Here is a 17,543-nt window from a genome sequence, read left to right on the forward strand (position 1 = left end):
GTCGGATGGGGGAGGCATGCGCGCGCTATCTTATAAAAAAATTTTTTACGGAGAGACAACACCATAAAAAATGTATATTTATAAAAGCTTGTACAAATTTAATGAAACGTTAAGATTAAACCAATCTGAGAGAAACCACTTTCATCTTTCTTTGTACAGAACATTTTGTAATTGATTAGGAACAAAAACTGTTTCCAAGGAATCATTTATACTTTATTTTCACTATGTCATAAAAGAATTGGTTCATTCTTTTAGCTGTGCGTATATCGAGTTATGGATGCACTTGGGAAGTTTGGAGAGCTCTCAAGAAGCTAGAGTTGCTCTCGGCTACACGTCCAGCAACTCTTACGCTTCTATTGTGCTCTCCAAATTCTCCAAACGCTTGCAACCATTACTCGATATATGCACGCTAGACATGAAACAATTCTTAAGTAAACCTACCTTGATGCTCTGCTGCAAAAATCGTCAAAAAAGTCTCTGACTGCTCACTGGTGTTTCCTGTTGCAATGCTTTCCACTTGTTTATGATCATCTCTAATTCCAACTGCAAAAAAAATTTCAATTACTTGCAAGTCCACTTTCAAAAGCTCCGTTTACCATCACAATAAATAAAAACACAGATAATTTTTCTCTCTGGTGATTGTTTCATGAACAGAATAATTGATCCAGAGGATTCAAATTGTTGTAAACCTACCTTGATGCTGCACTGCCAACGTCTTCAAAAGCGTCTCTGACTGCTCACTGGTGTTTTCTGTTTCACAACTTTCAACTTGTTCATCTCCAGTTTGAGCTGTCGAAAAAAAATTCAAACCCATTGACTCCTACACCGGCCAAAACTGGCTGTCCCTCACGCATGCTCCGCACGTGAAACTCGATATGTTCTCCCTCCCCTCCTGGAGTTTTTTTCGTCCTGAAAAGGTCACAATAGCTAGTAGAATAATAAACCAATCAGAATCTGTCTTTTGCGCATATTTTAAGGCATTTTAGGGGGTAGGGGAAAGGATCCTTCTGAACCTACCGCATGGAGCTGAGCAAAATTACAAAATGGTGCCGCGCGTGAATCGGTCCTGAAGTTTCAAGACATGTTTTTTTTCATCTTTTAAAGCAAGTACATCTTTTTTAAGCTCACAATGGAAAGGAATAACCGTGAACAATAATCTACCGTCAAAAAAGAGAACTTGGAGGCGTTAAAAAACAGCGAAAAGCTGTTTCGCGTTGTGATCTCTTATATTTCCACGCCGCTACCGAAATATGCCTCAAAAGTTAAAACCGAACCGCGGGCTTCAAACGGAGTTTATAAGACCAGGACAATGGTGTTACAAATAGTTTAAGGTGGCCGAATATAGTTTTTTAGTGTGCAGGTGTTAGAAGACATTATTTGGAAACTATGTACTTCTAGACGCCCAAAATTGGTATGGTGTAAGACTAACTAAGAAGGAATGTATTTTCGTACGTCTTGTTGAGCTAAGTACCGTTTCCATGGCAACGCAGCAAACTATTAAACGTTCATAAATAATAGGTTTCCTTTATTTTTAGAAAATGTACTCATTAGATTTTTTCCATTTTTTGTATCCAGAAAAACTCAGAAAATACTGACACAGTTGCACTACTTTCGTGTAATTTTAACAGACAGATCTCCTGTAAATATCGATTTTGCATTTTAATGTTTTGTGAAGTTACCCTCTGTTAGATTTAAGTTTCTCTTTGAAGACGAGTTACACTTTTAGGGAACTATTTTCATGCCAAATGTCACGAAATTCTAATGAGCGGTTCCTCAGAAAACAGTTCATTTCCACGAAAACAACCAGTCACAATTTTTTGGTCTAATGCGCATGCGTGGCTTTAATTGGGTTTCGTGGCAAAGATGAAAGCATGCATAATGTCTTAGTGAATGAATTTTTTTGCTCGGAAAGAAAAGAAAAAGAGTCCAGCAACGAGAAACTTAGTTATTTAAGATCAAAACTTAAATTTATTCTCCATTTCATGTGAAATTGAGGGATCACTTTATCGACCGCCGTATTTGCGTACCACAACCCTAGCGCGCGCTTAATAGCATCACTAACAGAATCTGTAAAGCGCGCGCAAAAACTGTGTTCGGCCACCTTAACCCTTTCCCGTCCGAGGGAAATGGCGAATTTTTCTAAATCGCTAACTATGAACTGGGAGACTACATGTGATATACCATTTAAAAGGTATTTTCTGGAGTGTGCTATAAATCACACCAACAGAGATGGAGGAGGTCACATATGAGAGTGAGAAAAGTCCAAAACGAAAGAAGAAAAACATTGAAAATTTTTCTATTCGTTGTACATACTGGGTATCCCCCTAAACTATAGCTTAATGTACAGCTCTCAGTGCATTGCTTGTTGTAAGATATCAACTGGACCCTTAACGTACAAAGGAAAAAAATCCAAAAGTTTGAGGGGTGGTAAATCAAGTCTCATATAGGAGAGGGGCATGATTTTATGCCTTCAATTTATAGATCTTTCAAAGATCTTTTGGTTGTGCAAATTTCACACAAATTGACCAAATACTGAGCTCATAATTGCGTCTTGTGCCATATGGCACTCTTGGTCGGGAAAGGGTTAAGTGATGATTTGAACCAGAATTCTGTAACTTCTGTAATTTTCATCGCAAACGTGCCCAAATTTACTGCGAGTGATCGCTTTGTACAAACACATAGCGTCTTCAAATTTTACATGCATGTTTGCACACACGCAAAAAAATCTGAAAGGTTTTGCCTCTAATAGCAAATATATTGTTTATTTCAATAAAAAGTTTTGTTAAAAAAGCTTTTTGTTGATTTTTGAATCTTTGTCAATTCATATATTCGTTTGAGAAGAAACAGATGCGTAATCACAGGGGCCCCACACAAACTATGTGACCGTTTGTATTTCCCACAGTAGTCGAGCGACTGGAATGCATAGCAAAATTCATACGTGCCAGCCACAAAGCGTCCCGCTGATTGCCCCTTTCTGATTGGACGACGTTAGACAATGGCACGTATGAATTTTGCTACGCATTCCAGTTGCTCGAATACTGTGGGATTTTGATTTTCTTCGAGGACTAGCTCCGGGCCGTTTGGATGGATTTTCAATTGGAAGGTACGAGAAGAATCGAAAATCTTTTGACCTTTATGCTGTGAAGTTTAAAATCGGAGCGATGCGTTTTTTGGGGGAAAAATCGCTCCGGCGCTGGAACCCTTTCAAAACAAGTTTTCCTCCCTTCTCACTCTTCTATTACGCTCGAGTGAACGTTCAACGCCGAACCCTTCAAATGGCTAAAATCGCCGTCTTCAACCTCAGGAACGAGACCCCCCCCAACATTTAAGGTAAAACTACGTTTATTTTGATGTTAAATGAGCATATCTATCGCAATCTAGTACGATAATACAAGGATTTTCGATATTCCCATACATTGCCTCTATAAATTCAAAATACAAACGGTCACATAGTTTGTGTGGGCCCCCTGTGGCGTAATCAAGGGCAATTTGCATAAGCGGGTTGAAATTTGATATGCCAAAGGTTTTCATCAACATGCCGTGAATTCTAGCAATTTTTGCGTTCAAGTGTGTTTTTTCGGCAAATGATTAATCGGTAACCATATTATTTTACGTCGGAAAACATTTGTTTAATCATTCCAGTTTAATATGCAGTTAATTTTGGAAGCCAAGAATATTTATTTATCTAGTGCGCAGTTTATCGCGTTAAACCGCTCTAGAAAAAAGGTAATGTATGCGAAAACCATGGCAACACGACCGGAGTCAAAGGGTTAGTCCACTCTCAAAAGCTCTGTTGACCATCAAGATTGCAGAGACACATTTTTTTCTCTGCTGAAATATTTTATGGCAAAAATCATTGATCCAAAGGTTTCAAATTTCTGTAAGCCTACCTTGATGATCAGCTATTGGTGCCTTCAAAAAAGGCTCTGACTGCTCACTTGTGTTTCCCGTTTCACCACTTTCCACTTGTTTGTGTGTATCTCTCTTTCTCTTTGCACACTTGTCTCCCATCTCACAAATTTGAAATCAGTGATGACAGAGTAGAATCCTGATCTGGGCCTCAATGTTGGTAGCTGATGGTAGAAGGATATTACGTTGAAATCAACTGAGTTGACAAAAGTAATTTGGCCACCACAAAGAGATTCCAGAGCCCACAACCTTCCTCAGAGCAAATTCACTCTGACAAAGGACTAGTGTTTAAGCCATCAGCTATCAAATGTGTTTTTATGGTGACCAAATAACCATTATTAATTAGTTATGAAGTTAGTTGATAACACCAAATTTTTGTTTTCTCAATCTTCCCCACCAATGTAGCACCAAAGTTTCTTTAGAAACTACCCCCCAATCTATTGGGTGCAGATTGGTTAACTATGACCACTAGCTATTGATTCAGGAATGTTTTATGTTGGACTTGAAGTTTAAGAACTTTGACTCCATAGAAATTTGTCACAATGGGGGCTACAAATCAACTAGGAATTGAATGGCATGGAAGAGGAAATATCCAAGTGTACTTTTGAGCATGAATTATAAATTGTTTTAAATGAGCTTGTCTAAGTTGACATACAGACTGGTTCTCATTAGACAGTAGAACATGGTTCAAAGGAATTAAGTTCTTGACCTAGAGCCTGTCAGTTGCGAGGCTTCTTAGGGATTGTCCTGATTTGATTTCACACGAGTTCTCTTTGTGATCTTTAATCGATCAATGATGACTGACATTTTCCCTGAGGAGCACAAATGTTTTAAAGTTGTTCTATTGTACCATAGTATAACCAGGGCAAACAAGCTGGGGTAACTGAAATGGAACACTCTAAAATAAATTGCAGAAACTACAAAACTTCACTGCCCCAGGGATGACTTCTTCAGTTTCAACTCTAATATTGATCAACTATTTTATTAAACTTGGCTGGCGAAAACTAAGTACCCAGAGATAGATGCAGAAAGCCATAACAGCATTTAAATCTTTACATGGTCTCACCTCCACCTATCTAAGGGATCAGTTTACAAACTGTACTGAGGTATAGCTATGGTGGTGCAATATTTTGGAACAGCTTAACACACGAGTTACAGCATATGGTGGTGCGATATTTTGGAACAGCTTAACCCACGAGTTACAGCAAGCAGAGTCCCTTGACAATTTCCTTTATAAACTTAATAATTAAGTTATTTCAATACTCTTTATTCATACATGACATTCGTGTAAAGCAGTTTTTTTTCCTCTTTATTTAATTGTAATAAAATAGACTCTGTACGTATTAGGTATAGGATTTTGATATTTACTGATGAATTTTTACCGTTATCAATCAATCAGTCAATAACCAATACAACTTCACGCCTATTCAAATGTGTCATATAGAAATGGGTGACTACGCTCGATTTTGTTGCCTTAAGCAGCTACTCTCGACCCAGGCCATCACTCTTTTTCAAAGTGGGCCATTCGAAAATTCTTGATCTTAAACTTTCTCTTGGCAAGGTGGATGTTTAATGATGACGCTCAATTTGCATACTCGCTCGCAAATGCTTTTACGTCAGTTGGTATTGAAGCTATCACCACACATGCAGAGTTCCTTCAATCTCCAAGAGAAAAATCAATCTTAAAGTCAAAGGGAGCTAATAACTCACAAGGAATTACAACCCAAAAAGCAAGGAAAATCGATTTGTTGTCATTTTCATCGCATGGCGCAGTCGACGAGTGAAAGCTGTTAAAAGCCATTTAAAGTCGCCGCTTGTCTGCCTCTAATAGCCCTTTGAATATCTTATATTAAGTGTAAGAACCTGCTTTCATTCGAAAAGGAAACTGAGATAAAACGAGACCGTAGCTTTAAGCTACATTTTAAGGTAGGAGAGGTCTAAAAATCTTCCAACCAAGCAAATCTTTGTTCTGTCAGATACAATTGAAAAGTGAGTACTCACTACTGTGGTTGTTGATGTTTGATCGTTATGTCTTGGTTGTCTGTAGTTTACTTCTTGGACAACCAGCTCTTACATTTTACTGAAAAACTGGTTGCCTGATAAAAATTTCAGTCATCTTGGACGATCGCTACTTTTAAGCACTGCACTTATCCCTAGCGATGCATGGTATGATCACACTTACCTTTCCAGGTTATTTCTCCCCAAACGTCACTTTCAGTAATCAGTATTTCTGCAATTATGAACCAAAGGCAATCATTATAAATGGTTTAGTTCACTCATGTGAGTTTACAAAAGCGCTATTTACTGTTCCTCATGTAAATTAATTTTATACATCTTTGCATTAAAAGACAAATTATGCAGTCTTACCTTGACTAAAATGACAATTTTCTGCAATGGTATAAAACCTTTTGGTCCTTTGGGAAATCTCTTTAAAGTCTACCTGGGAGGAGAAACCATATTATCAAAACTTTTATAGTCTCAAACATAAAACAAGTAAGGAAAGTGGTCAAAACTATTTTACATGCTCGGGACCCACTTTTTGGGGGTTAATAATACAGGTGCACTTCCAAGTTTTTGTTTCACTATAATTGCCCGCAGGTTTCACTCCTATGCAACGGTAAGAAACATCGGAACAAAAATAATAAAATACCAATTTTCAATTTAATTGCAAATTTGTGTGATTGTAAACCAAGCATCTCCTGTGAACCATTCTCTAACAAATATGTATAGGTTATGACTGATCCTGGCAGTACCCATGGTACCCATAAGGAGTTTAATTCGCCAGGTCAAAAGCAATCAAGCCAGTTCACAGAAAACGGAATAAAATCTTCACTACTGACAGAGTGCACAAAGACTGTACTGGGCACTGCTGGAATGAACTGTTTCCTTATCTCTTCAGCTGCGAGTTCCGCTTTGTATATCCATTCATAATTTTTAAACTAGCACGAGGATTCAGTTGAAAGAAAAATGTTTCCTCACCAAAAAAGATATTCATTGTAAATACCCCACTGTAAAAACATAAAGGCTTTTTGTGGTTTCTCAAAGGATTAATATAATTAACTGTAAAGCTTAAAAAATACATCTAACATGCTCACTAGTTAATTAAGTGACTGGTTGTCAGTCATGACTCTTTGTTCGGGCTTACCTTTTCAATTCTGATGTCTTCAACAGCTGAAGGTTGTTTCCATGAGCACCAAAGTCATTTTGAAACGTTTTTCAGGGTGATTTATGCTTGAAACTCCAACTAGAAAGCAAACATTGAAAGGAGCATTGAAAATATTATTTTGATGTAGGAAGAGAATGAAAGCATCCCAACTAGTAATCAGAAGGTCTTAGGTTTCACTCCTGATAGAAGCACTTGATTTTTTTTTCCAAGTATGCCTGTGTCATTTACTGATTAATACACAATTCTCATTTATTCACCAAGCTTAACATATTCCATCCATTCATTTCATTGCACATATGCCACACATTAGCATTCCAATCCTAGCAGTGCGCAGGATGTGTGTCCTATAAACCTAGTTTAATGGCCTTAGCTCGCTCAGTGGTAGAGCATCCGAACTTGTAATGGGCTGTCTTAGGTTCGACTCCTGATAGGAGCAGTCAGATTTTTTTTTCTCCGAGTATGCCTGTGTCATAAATACTGATTAATACATGATTCTCAGATCAGTGTAGTTTACAATCATCGAACCAGCACAAGACTTAAGGCTTATACTTAAACTCAATGATCTAATCGTATTTCAGATACTCTCTTTTATTTATCAGTGGTCACACAAACTGTTGCCGCCCTGTTTCAGTGAATATTTTAAATTTACGTTTCCTGTTCATTCCCATTCAACGAGGCAATTATGTAACAGAAATCTTTATGTAGCCTCGGTTAATACCACCCAAAATGGCTTATGCTCCCTAAAATTCACTGGTCCTGGCCTTTGGAATTCCTTGCCTACATGTATAACCAATACAAGTTCTCTTAGAATATTTTGTAAAACCCCTAAGACCTCTATACTTAATTATTATTTTAATTAATTACCTGCTTTGCCGCATGAAGAAATACCTTTTTATAAAAAAAAAATGTATTCTTAATTTTATCTGTAATTGTATCTTGTTTCTGGGGTCGTCCACTAGATTAGCCCTGCTATTTGGATGATCCCAACTCGCTCCCTATTTTGTTGTTATAATTTTACTTTCCTTAGTTGAACTCTGTTTTAGTTGCCTATGTAAATTCAACCTATGTCATATAAAACTGAGCTGAGCGAAATAAATCATCTCGTCTTGTCTTGTCTTATACGCACTGAAAATCACCCGAAGTGAGCTCAGGTGGCTTACCGTTGTTCTTAAAATAAGCACAAAATAATTGCGTCCAAAGAAGCGACTACGCAGAACTGCCTACCCCCAAAACATGCAGGCCCACAAAAACCTGGAGATTGGGATCTCAAACCTGGAGATTTCCAAAATATGCGTTAAATGGAATGAAAATTGTATATATTTTTTGTTGTTTCAGGTATTACTTACCTTATTTGTGCTCCCTTTTCTTCGAAGTAGAAGGCTGAGGTCCTGTAGTCTCCGAGTCAGTTTCTGTTTACCTCTTTACCTCTCAGCGCGAGCGGTATTTATTGAAAACAAAGCACTCGAAAGCGAAAACGAAGCACCCTAGGTCGAAAACGAGGCACTCTAGGTCGAAACTGAAGCACCCTAAAATTCGAAAACGAAACACTCTTGGTCGTAAACAAAGCACCCTAAAACTCGAAAACGAAACACTCGTGGTCGAAAACAAAGCACTCAGGTCGAAAACGAAACACTCAGTTTTTAAGGCCGACTTAGGGCTGCGTTTTGTTTTATTCAGGGTCGAAATTTAGTCACGAATCAAGCGCAATAACGGATAGAACTATTCAACTGCGAGTTGTTGAAAATGAATTTCCGCATCACTGACTGAATTAAAAGTAAACACTTCAAAGTGGCATTTCCTGTTTTCCACGTGAATAAAGCATGTCAAGCTTTACCTTTTGTTGATATTTTTCTTCTGTAAAAGTATATTTTAGTTCTTTAAGAACAATCTATCTATCTAATCGGCTCATCTAATCAACATAAATTTGGTTTTTCGCCTATGTTGAAGTGATTCAGACAGTTCAGAGTGATTCTAATTGATTAAAAATAGGGTGCTTTGTTTTCGACCTAGATTGCTTCGTTTTCGACCTAAGTGTTTCGTTTTTGGCTTTGGGTGCTTCGTGCTTCGGTCTTTGTTTTCGAGTGCTTCGTTTTCGGTACCACCAAAGGCGAGCCGCCATTTTGAGTTCACTGTTCACAAATGTTTCATGGGAATGAGGTCGGAATTGTACCCAGCTTTCCCTCAAACATTTGGCGAGATTTCCTGATTCACCTCTAGTCTCCTTCGAAGGAGACTATGATTCACCGTGAACCTGAGGGGTATAGAATGGTCAATCCGAGACTTTGCGAGACTGCGAGACCCAAACCTTAATATCGATCCGAGCCCGAGACTCAAAAAATCCTCTTAGCAGAGCAGAAAATATTTCGAGTTTATGGTACGTAACACGACAAAAAACTCCAACGGAAGCCACAACGAAGCCAGTTAACGTACGAAAAATTGCTTCGGATCACGTTATAAATATATTTAAGTTATGTAACTCGCCTGTTGTTACTTATTAGCTTTATTATGCAGGAACACAAATATAATAAATTAATAATTTAACATAATAATTCAACATAAGCTTCACGTGGCGTAACAGAACTTCACGCCAGGAAATCGAGCTCGGTTAGAAATAACTTCGTTGGTTGAAATGTAGCTTTTATAGTTTACTGTTTGTGAGATCGCTTGGTTTTTTTTAAATATAACGCACTGTGAGTTTTTGACATGGGAGAAGAGTCGGAGAAGGAAGAAAAGACTGGGAAAGTTTTCCGAAAGCGGCGAAAGCGAAAATGTAAGTTCAATGGTGTTTGTTTTAGCTTGTGTCTGTTAGCTAAGTAGCAGTGAGACCCAAAATTACAAAAATCCGAGACTTCGAGACAGTTCAACGTGTAGCGAGCCCGAGATTCCGAGACTCTTGTTTAGAATCCCGAGATTTCGAGACTGGGCGGTTATTTTCCGAGAAACATAATTTTCGATAGGACCATTCTATACCCCTAGCTTGAGATTTGGAGGCCAAATCGTGAGACCGTGAGTTGATACCATATGCCGTAAGTCTTACGGTCAAATCATGAGAGTTGGCAGGACCGGATACCTTCAAGAGTCGATTTTTTCCCCCAAAAAAATGTAAGGCCAAATTAAACATTACTAGTCTCGCTTCATTTTCCTTCAATTTCTACTTAAAGTTTTCGCGTCCATTTAGCAAGGCCTTTTGTCTGTCTTTAATTTTTGTCTTCCACAACAATATTGACAATCTGTCGTCTGAGTCAGATATGTATCTGCCCCTGTCAAACCGTTTTTCACAAAGAAATTCCCGGTATGATCTCGAGTACGGTAACGCAATATTTCAATTGCGAAGGGAGGATAGCTTTAAAAATCTGCGAAGCGTACAATGGAAATAAATCAGGCGCAACATCACGCGTAAATACCATGATAGGCATCTTGTTAGACTTGAGCTTAAGCCGAGGCTCTCAAATTATCTAAAATACATTAGTTACACAAGCAGCTAGATGCGACAGGAAATATTACAAATTGACATGTCTGCACTTTATGCAATTGACATGTCTGCACTTTATGCAAATATTGAATCTGTGCAAAAGAAAATGAAATTCCACAAATATTTTGTTTTCTGAAGCATCAAAAAAAACCACTACATGCCTTTTTTAATTAATAAGACTGCTTTCTCGATTCATCGCAAAACATTCCCCAGATTTTCACAAACAAATTAAACTAAAGGGGAAGTATCATGGTGTTTTTGACCTCTTTTGTTAAAAATGGTGAAATAAGACCTTCAATTTGCTACAAAATAATTCTAGAACAACGAGAGGAGAGAAATCAACTCAATTCCTGACAGGAACAACTCGTACTCTGTTCTAGCGTATTTTGGAAACAAAAATACGAAAACTTGAAAAACACTAGCCTAACTTTTTTCAAGTTTCAATCCATACCGGCCTACTCTGTCTCTAGCCGGAGCACTAATCGACAGTTTTATTGCACTGGGGTGATAATTTATAACAAAACTAGACAATTATTTTGTTGTTTCTGTTGTCAGACAGACATTTTTGAGTTTTGAAATGAGATCAAATTTTCGTGATACTTCCCCTTAAGCTTGAATAAAAGCAACAATCACCGCTCTTAAGAAATTCAAATATCACAAAAAATCTATGCTCGTGCATAGATTGAAGTGGCTCAATATAATCTTGATTCTTGCACTTCCCACCTAGTCTATCTGTTCAAAGCCCTTTTCGAATAAGTGTTCCTGTTCCCGCGTACTTTATATTTGTGACATAATCCCATTCACTCAGTCGCTATTTTTGACAGCCAATTAAATTACTAGCTGCACGTATGCCCGACGAATCGACCAATGAGCTTTCCTGTTGGGTGACACGTCATCTGCGGCAAAGAAAGACAAATAACGGGTACGCTTACCGGGCTTGTTCTTTGAATAAGAGTGAATAAAAAAGCACAAAATAATTGGATCCTGACGGGGAAGAGACTAAAACATTTTACGGAGCAGCTGCTAGAGTTTTCCAACACCGCTTCTCCCAAAACGCCAAGCGCCGATGGTAGTATCGAAAACGAAGACCGAAGCACGAAGCACCCAAGGTCGAAAACGAAGCACTCTATAAGTCGAAAACGAGGCACCCTTAAACTCGAAAACGAAACACTCTAGGTCGAAAACGAAGCACCCTAAAACTCGAAAACGAAACACTCGTGGTCGAAAACAAAGCTCTTAGATCGAAAACGAAACACTCAGTTTTTAAGGCCGACTTAAGGTTTTGTTTTGTTTTATTTAGGGTCGAAATTTAGTCACGAATCAAGCGCGATGACGGATAGAGTGCTGCGCAAAACTATTCAACTGCGAGTTGTTGAAAATGAATTTCCGCAGCACTCCACTGAATTAAAAGTAAATAAATCGTGATAGACTGTTTATTAAAATACACTTCCCAGTTTGAAGACTGAATTGCGTGTACAAATAATTAAATTGTATGAAACTGAAAACATAATATATGCAAATAAGTAAAAGAAATATAGAAAAAATTTCGTTTCTACTACAAATGACCAATTGAAAACGCCACACCTGTTTTCCACGTGCACGTGAATAAAACATGTCAATCTTTACCTTATGTTGATATTTTTCTTCTGCAAAAGCTTTTCAGTTCTTTTAGAACAATCTTTCTATCTAGTTAACATAAATGTGGTTTTTCGCCTCTGTTGACTCTGTTGAAGTGATTGTAATTGATTAAAAAATGGGCCCTTCGTTTCTGACCTAGACTGCTTCGTTTTCGACCTTGGGTGCTTCGCTTTCGAGTTTTGGGGTGCTTTGTGCTTCGGTCTTGGTTTTCGAGTGGAAAGCAGCGCGAAATTAAAGTGCCCTTGTAGGTCACACTGATCATGTAAAAGTTGCTTATTAGTAAAGATCTAAATATCTACTAGCTATTTGTGCAATTTTTCAATGATTTTGAAAGCCCTTTTGGAAGACAACCGATCACATTTAAGACTTTTAGACAAAAACCCTGGTGGCCTATACTAGTCCAACATTCGACCATAGTTGCACAAACAGATTGGCATGCCTTCACTTCCTGAGATGTTGATCATTTTAAAGTGCGAAAGAAATTCTACAAATATTTTGTTTTCCAAACCATTGCGGAGCTAATTTCTTTTTAATAAAATTGCTTCAGTTTCAATTCAGGGTGAACAGAACATTATTAACAAAATCAAATTAAAGTCATCGTGGCAGAGGCTTGATTTTTAGCATTAATTAGAATCCCTCAGAAATGTCTGAAATAATCCATCTAAGAAGTTATGGGATTAAAATGGAAGCAGAAAATACAAATCAAACTTACAAATTTCACTCATTGTTGTCAGTATCGTTCATTAGTTTCACCCTCTCTCTCATTTTCTAGACGAGATTCCTATCAGTTGTGATGGCCTACAAGGGACACGCTGCAAACATAAAAGAAATCACGCAAATAAAAAAGAAAACACGCAAACAAAAATGAAACCACGCAAACCACGCAAATAAAAAAGAAAACACGCAAATAAAAATGAAACCACGCAAATAAAAATGAAACCATGCAAATCACGCAAATAAAAATGAAACCACGCAAATATAAAAGAAAACACGCAGACAAAAATGAAACCACGCAAATAAAATGAAACCACGCCAATGAAAAAAGAACCATGCAAGTAAAGACATGCAGACAAAAAGAAACCACAAAAATTGAAAAGAAACCACGCGACAAAAAAAGAAATCATGCAAATAAAATAAAGGAACCCACCAAGAGTCATTCTAGTTCCCAGAGCCCTAGCGGATTTTTTAGTAGGCCATCGTACTACGAGTCTAGAGTTTCGCTTTGTACAAATATATCCGATAATTTTCGAAACGAGCCTGCGGATTGGGTTGAAAGAAATTGATTTGCTCACTAAAACGATACTCACTAAAAATAACAGAACTCCCGAGAGCAAAAAGGTTTTTTTTGTTTTATTATAGGAATTTATAATTTAACATAGATATAATTTCATATATCGCCTGAGTTATTAGTAACAGTAAGGGGGGTCTCCTCGATAAGCCTACAAAGGCTTCTGCTAGACTTCCTGCTCAATACTGTCACTACAGTGATTAATAAAATATTGTAAGAGTTGTTGATCTTGGGCAAATAAATAAATAAATAAATAAATATTGTGGTTTCTCAAAGTGATAACAATTTTTATGTAACATGCTCACTAATTAATTAAGTGACTGGTTGTTAGTAACGACTCTTTGTTCAGGCTTCCCTTCTGAACTCTGATGTCCTCTACAGCTGAAGGCACGGTTTCCAGCAACAAAGTGCTTTTTAAAACGTTTTTCAGGGTGATTTAACCTTGAAACTCAAACTGAAAAGTAAACATTGAAAGGAGCATTTCAATATTTGGTGTAGGAAGACCCGACAGACAAACCCAAATCAGGGAAGTTTACTGCAGTCATGTATAACGAGCCCGATCAGGCTAATATACGCCCTGAAAATCGCGTGAAGTGAAGTCAGATGGCTTACCGTTGTTCTTGGAGTAAGCACAAAATAATTTCATCCAAGGAAGCGATTACAATATCTTACCAAGCTATTGCGCGCAAGGTTTACGAGGGCTGCCGCAAAACTAGTGGGCGTCGTTTCTGAAAGGGTCTTTGCAATCGAACATCACGTAACTGACCTTAAGGAGGCTCGAGGCAGTTTTTTTGGACTTAGGGTGGAAGTTTTGAAATTACAATCTCGCATACAAGATAAACTTCGATCTCCTTCATACTACGTCATCATTTCAACATATGATCAAAGTTAATTTTCTCATCGGTTTCCAAGCAACAGCTATTACCATAACAACGGAAGCGCATAGCCTCTCATTTTAAACATTGTCGATTATCTCGAAATCTAGTCAGACACTTTATGACGAAACTTTAGGGATTAAAACTACTCAATCTAGACAACTTGTAGACGAAATTAGAAAAAAAATCTGTAAGAGCGTTTTCAAGTAAATAATGAATCAATTTTTACGGGGTTATTTTGTTTATTCCAGCATTTTTCATCAATATCTCTGGCAAAATAAAACTTGACACTTTGTCTTTTCTGTCAAAGGATCTTTCCTGATAGCAAAACATTCTAAACGTTTGTTGAGCTTCATGGGTGTCTCCGATTTTAAGATATTTATGTTTAAAAACAGTGAAAATAAAGCGCAGATGAATGAAAAAGTTCCTACTGTGCATAAATCGAGATATCTTTAAAATACCCCGGCAAATTTTTCTGTTAAATCACAAGCGGTTAGAGTAAGAATTCTTTTCGATATTCACGCAAGTTTTAGGCTCAAGAACCGAAACCGGTCTTAGATAGGAAGGTTGAATCTTGGTCAAGTTTCAGTCATTATTCGCTTTCTCCGAACAATAATTTTATTTTGTTTGTCCCGGTCTGTCCACTGCTATTCACGTGCTGTGAATATTTATGATTACTCGAGGTCGTGCAAAAGGTAACATTTACATAAATATATGCTCCTGCTTCTCAAGTCTTCCATTGTAAATTTTACCTTTTGCACGACTTCACGTGATGATAAATATTCAAAGCACGTGAATAGCAGTGAAATAGACCGGGACAAACAAAATAAAATTCTTGTTCGGAGAAAGCGAATAACAACTGAAACTTGACCAAGATTCAGCCTTCTTATCTAACACCAATTTCGGTCCCTGAGCCTAAAACTTGCGTAGATATCGAAAAGAATTATTACTTTAACCGCTTGTGAAAAATCTGTGTGGGTATTTTAAAGATATCTCGATTTATGCACAGTAGGAACTTTTTCATTCATCTGCAATTTATTTTAACTGTTTTTAAACATAAATATCTTAAAATCGGAGACACCCATGAAGCTCAACATACGTTTAGAATGTTTTGCTATCAGGAAAGACCCTTTGACAGAAAAGACAAAGTGTCAAGTTTTATTTTGCCAGAGATACTGGTGAAAAATGCTGGAATAAACAAAATAACCCCGTAAAAATTGATTCATTATTTACTTGAAAACGCTCTTACAGATTTTTTTCTAATTTCGTCTACAAGTTGTCTAGATTGAGTAGTTTTAATCCCTAAAGTTTCGTCATAAAGTGTCTGACTAGATTTCGAGATAATCGACAATGTTTAAAATGAGAGGCTATGCGCTTCCGTTGTTATGGTAATAGCTGTTGCTTGGAAACCGATGAGAAAATTAACTTTGATCACATGTTGAAATGATGATGTAGTATGAAGGAGATCGAAGTTTATCTTGTATGCGAGATTGTAATTTCAAAGCTTTCACCCTAAGTCCAAAAAAACTGCCTCGAGCCTCCTTAAACTGCCCTAACCCCTACATTTTTTTTTGCATTATGACAAAATATGAACGACTTGGAGATGCTCAATACAAAAATTAAGAAAATTCTTAAAATCCTCACGTTGCTATCGATGTTCTCGTTCACTACCGCGCTGTGAGAGATCTGGGTCCTAACAAATTGACGTCCGCCGGAGAACCGGGTTGTTTCTTCATTGGTCGTGACCATTTTCCACATTTCTCCTGCTTACTTATTACAAGTGAGAAATGTCATGAGTATTCCAAATTCTGAGTGTTCAATCGATTCTGATGCCTTAGATTATATTCCTGACTACGACATTGAGACCAAAGGTAAAGTGGAGTCGCTTGAGAGACGACTGAACGGCACTGAATGAGTGGATTCTTCTGGGTAGTTTGCCCTCGTGTCAGACATCACAAGATCAAAGGAAAATTCCCCTCGCGTGGGGTGAAAGTGTTATAACTTTCCCCATATCTTGAGCATATACAGTGATGGTTAAGTTCCTTGTCAATGGATACCCTGATATAAAGCGTATTTCTTTAGTACATGTATATCGGTTACAATTTAATACGTTCATCGGAAGTCCGCTGCTGTCTGTTTATAGCTAGCCAGCTGTCGATGCAATAGAGCAGTATTACTTTACGCAAAGTGCAATAGATGAGTCCTTTTAAAGCGTATATTCGAAACTTATATTTATTCAAATGTACATTCGAGACTTTAATTCAATATACATTCTACACTAAAGTTCAATGAGTTAGAAAGAAAGCGGCAGGAGAATTAGACTAGCTAGGAACAATCCCACTTGATACCCAAGTCTCAAGATTGGAATTTTTAAAAAAAAAACACCCTTCATGCCAATATTTTTAGCAGTTTTTCACCACACGATTTTAGAACGCATTGAGACAGGGGTAGTCCCCGTCTGGGGGAGAGTGGGGGAAGTTATCGCGCCCCACCTTGTCCTCCCATGACAATCGGGCTTCTGAAGCCCAGGTGATGTAACGACACCAAGTCTTAAATTTGTGGCTGATCGACGATGACCTATTCTCACTAGAAACGCTTGTGGGAGTTCCACGCTGTTTGTATTCTAACTCTTACATGAGTAAAATTTGATGACAATTCTGGCTACGGTTACATCACATCTTGCTGTGATTCACAACCGTATTTCGGTATTGAGTGCTGGCTGGTTGGAGGCTGGAAGAATTCTCCTTTTGTAAACCAAACTGTTGGACTGGGCTCAACTATTCAGTTTTTTTCATGAATTTAATGATCCCATATTCTCTCTTAAACGGGGAGCTGTTTTCTTCGGAAGGTTTTTGGTCACGGCCAATGTTACGGAGACATAATTTCAGCAAAGTTCTTGTGGACTTCCATTATTTTCTGTGCATCTCCAAAATCGCGTTCTCGTCCCTGTAACCTAGATCAAAATTTGGGAATGATTGCGGATTATATAGCACAGTCTTTTTGCATACCCGAGAACAAGAAGATATTAAGTACGAGGTCAAATACCAGGAGTAACTGATGGGGCTGTTCGACGAAAAACCCGCTCTGCAGGCCAGGCTGGAATCGAGCTGGCTGGGAGCTGAAAACATTAGAGGGTTAACTGGCTGGAACGTTTCTACATATCTAGCTTGCTGAGAATTTTTATTTAAACACTGG

General features: G+C 37.8%; 1 protein-coding gene across 1 annotated transcript in view; it reads right to left on the reverse strand.

Annotated features, from left to right (window-relative positions):
* Positions 1-17,543, reverse strand: part of LOC146459084 (uncharacterized) — a 275,459-nt gene that overhangs the window by 17,440 nt on the left and 240,476 nt on the right. The window contains exons 13-15 of the mRNA XM_085089729.1: positions 3,891-3,988; positions 694-789; positions 442-543 (exon numbers count right to left, since the gene is read on the reverse strand). Of these exons, the coding sequence (XP_084945855.1) occupies positions 442-543; positions 694-789; positions 3,891-3,988 (296 nt within the window). The remainder of the gene's footprint in view (positions 1-441; positions 544-693; positions 790-3,890; positions 3,989-17,543) is intronic.

This window comes from Pavona decussata, unplaced genomic scaffold (genome assembly GCF_977016875.1).
Source record: "Pavona decussata unplaced genomic scaffold, jaPavDecu1.1 SCAFFOLD_223, whole genome shotgun sequence".
NCBI lineage: Eukaryota > Metazoa > Cnidaria > Anthozoa > Scleractinia > Agariciidae > Pavona > Pavona decussata.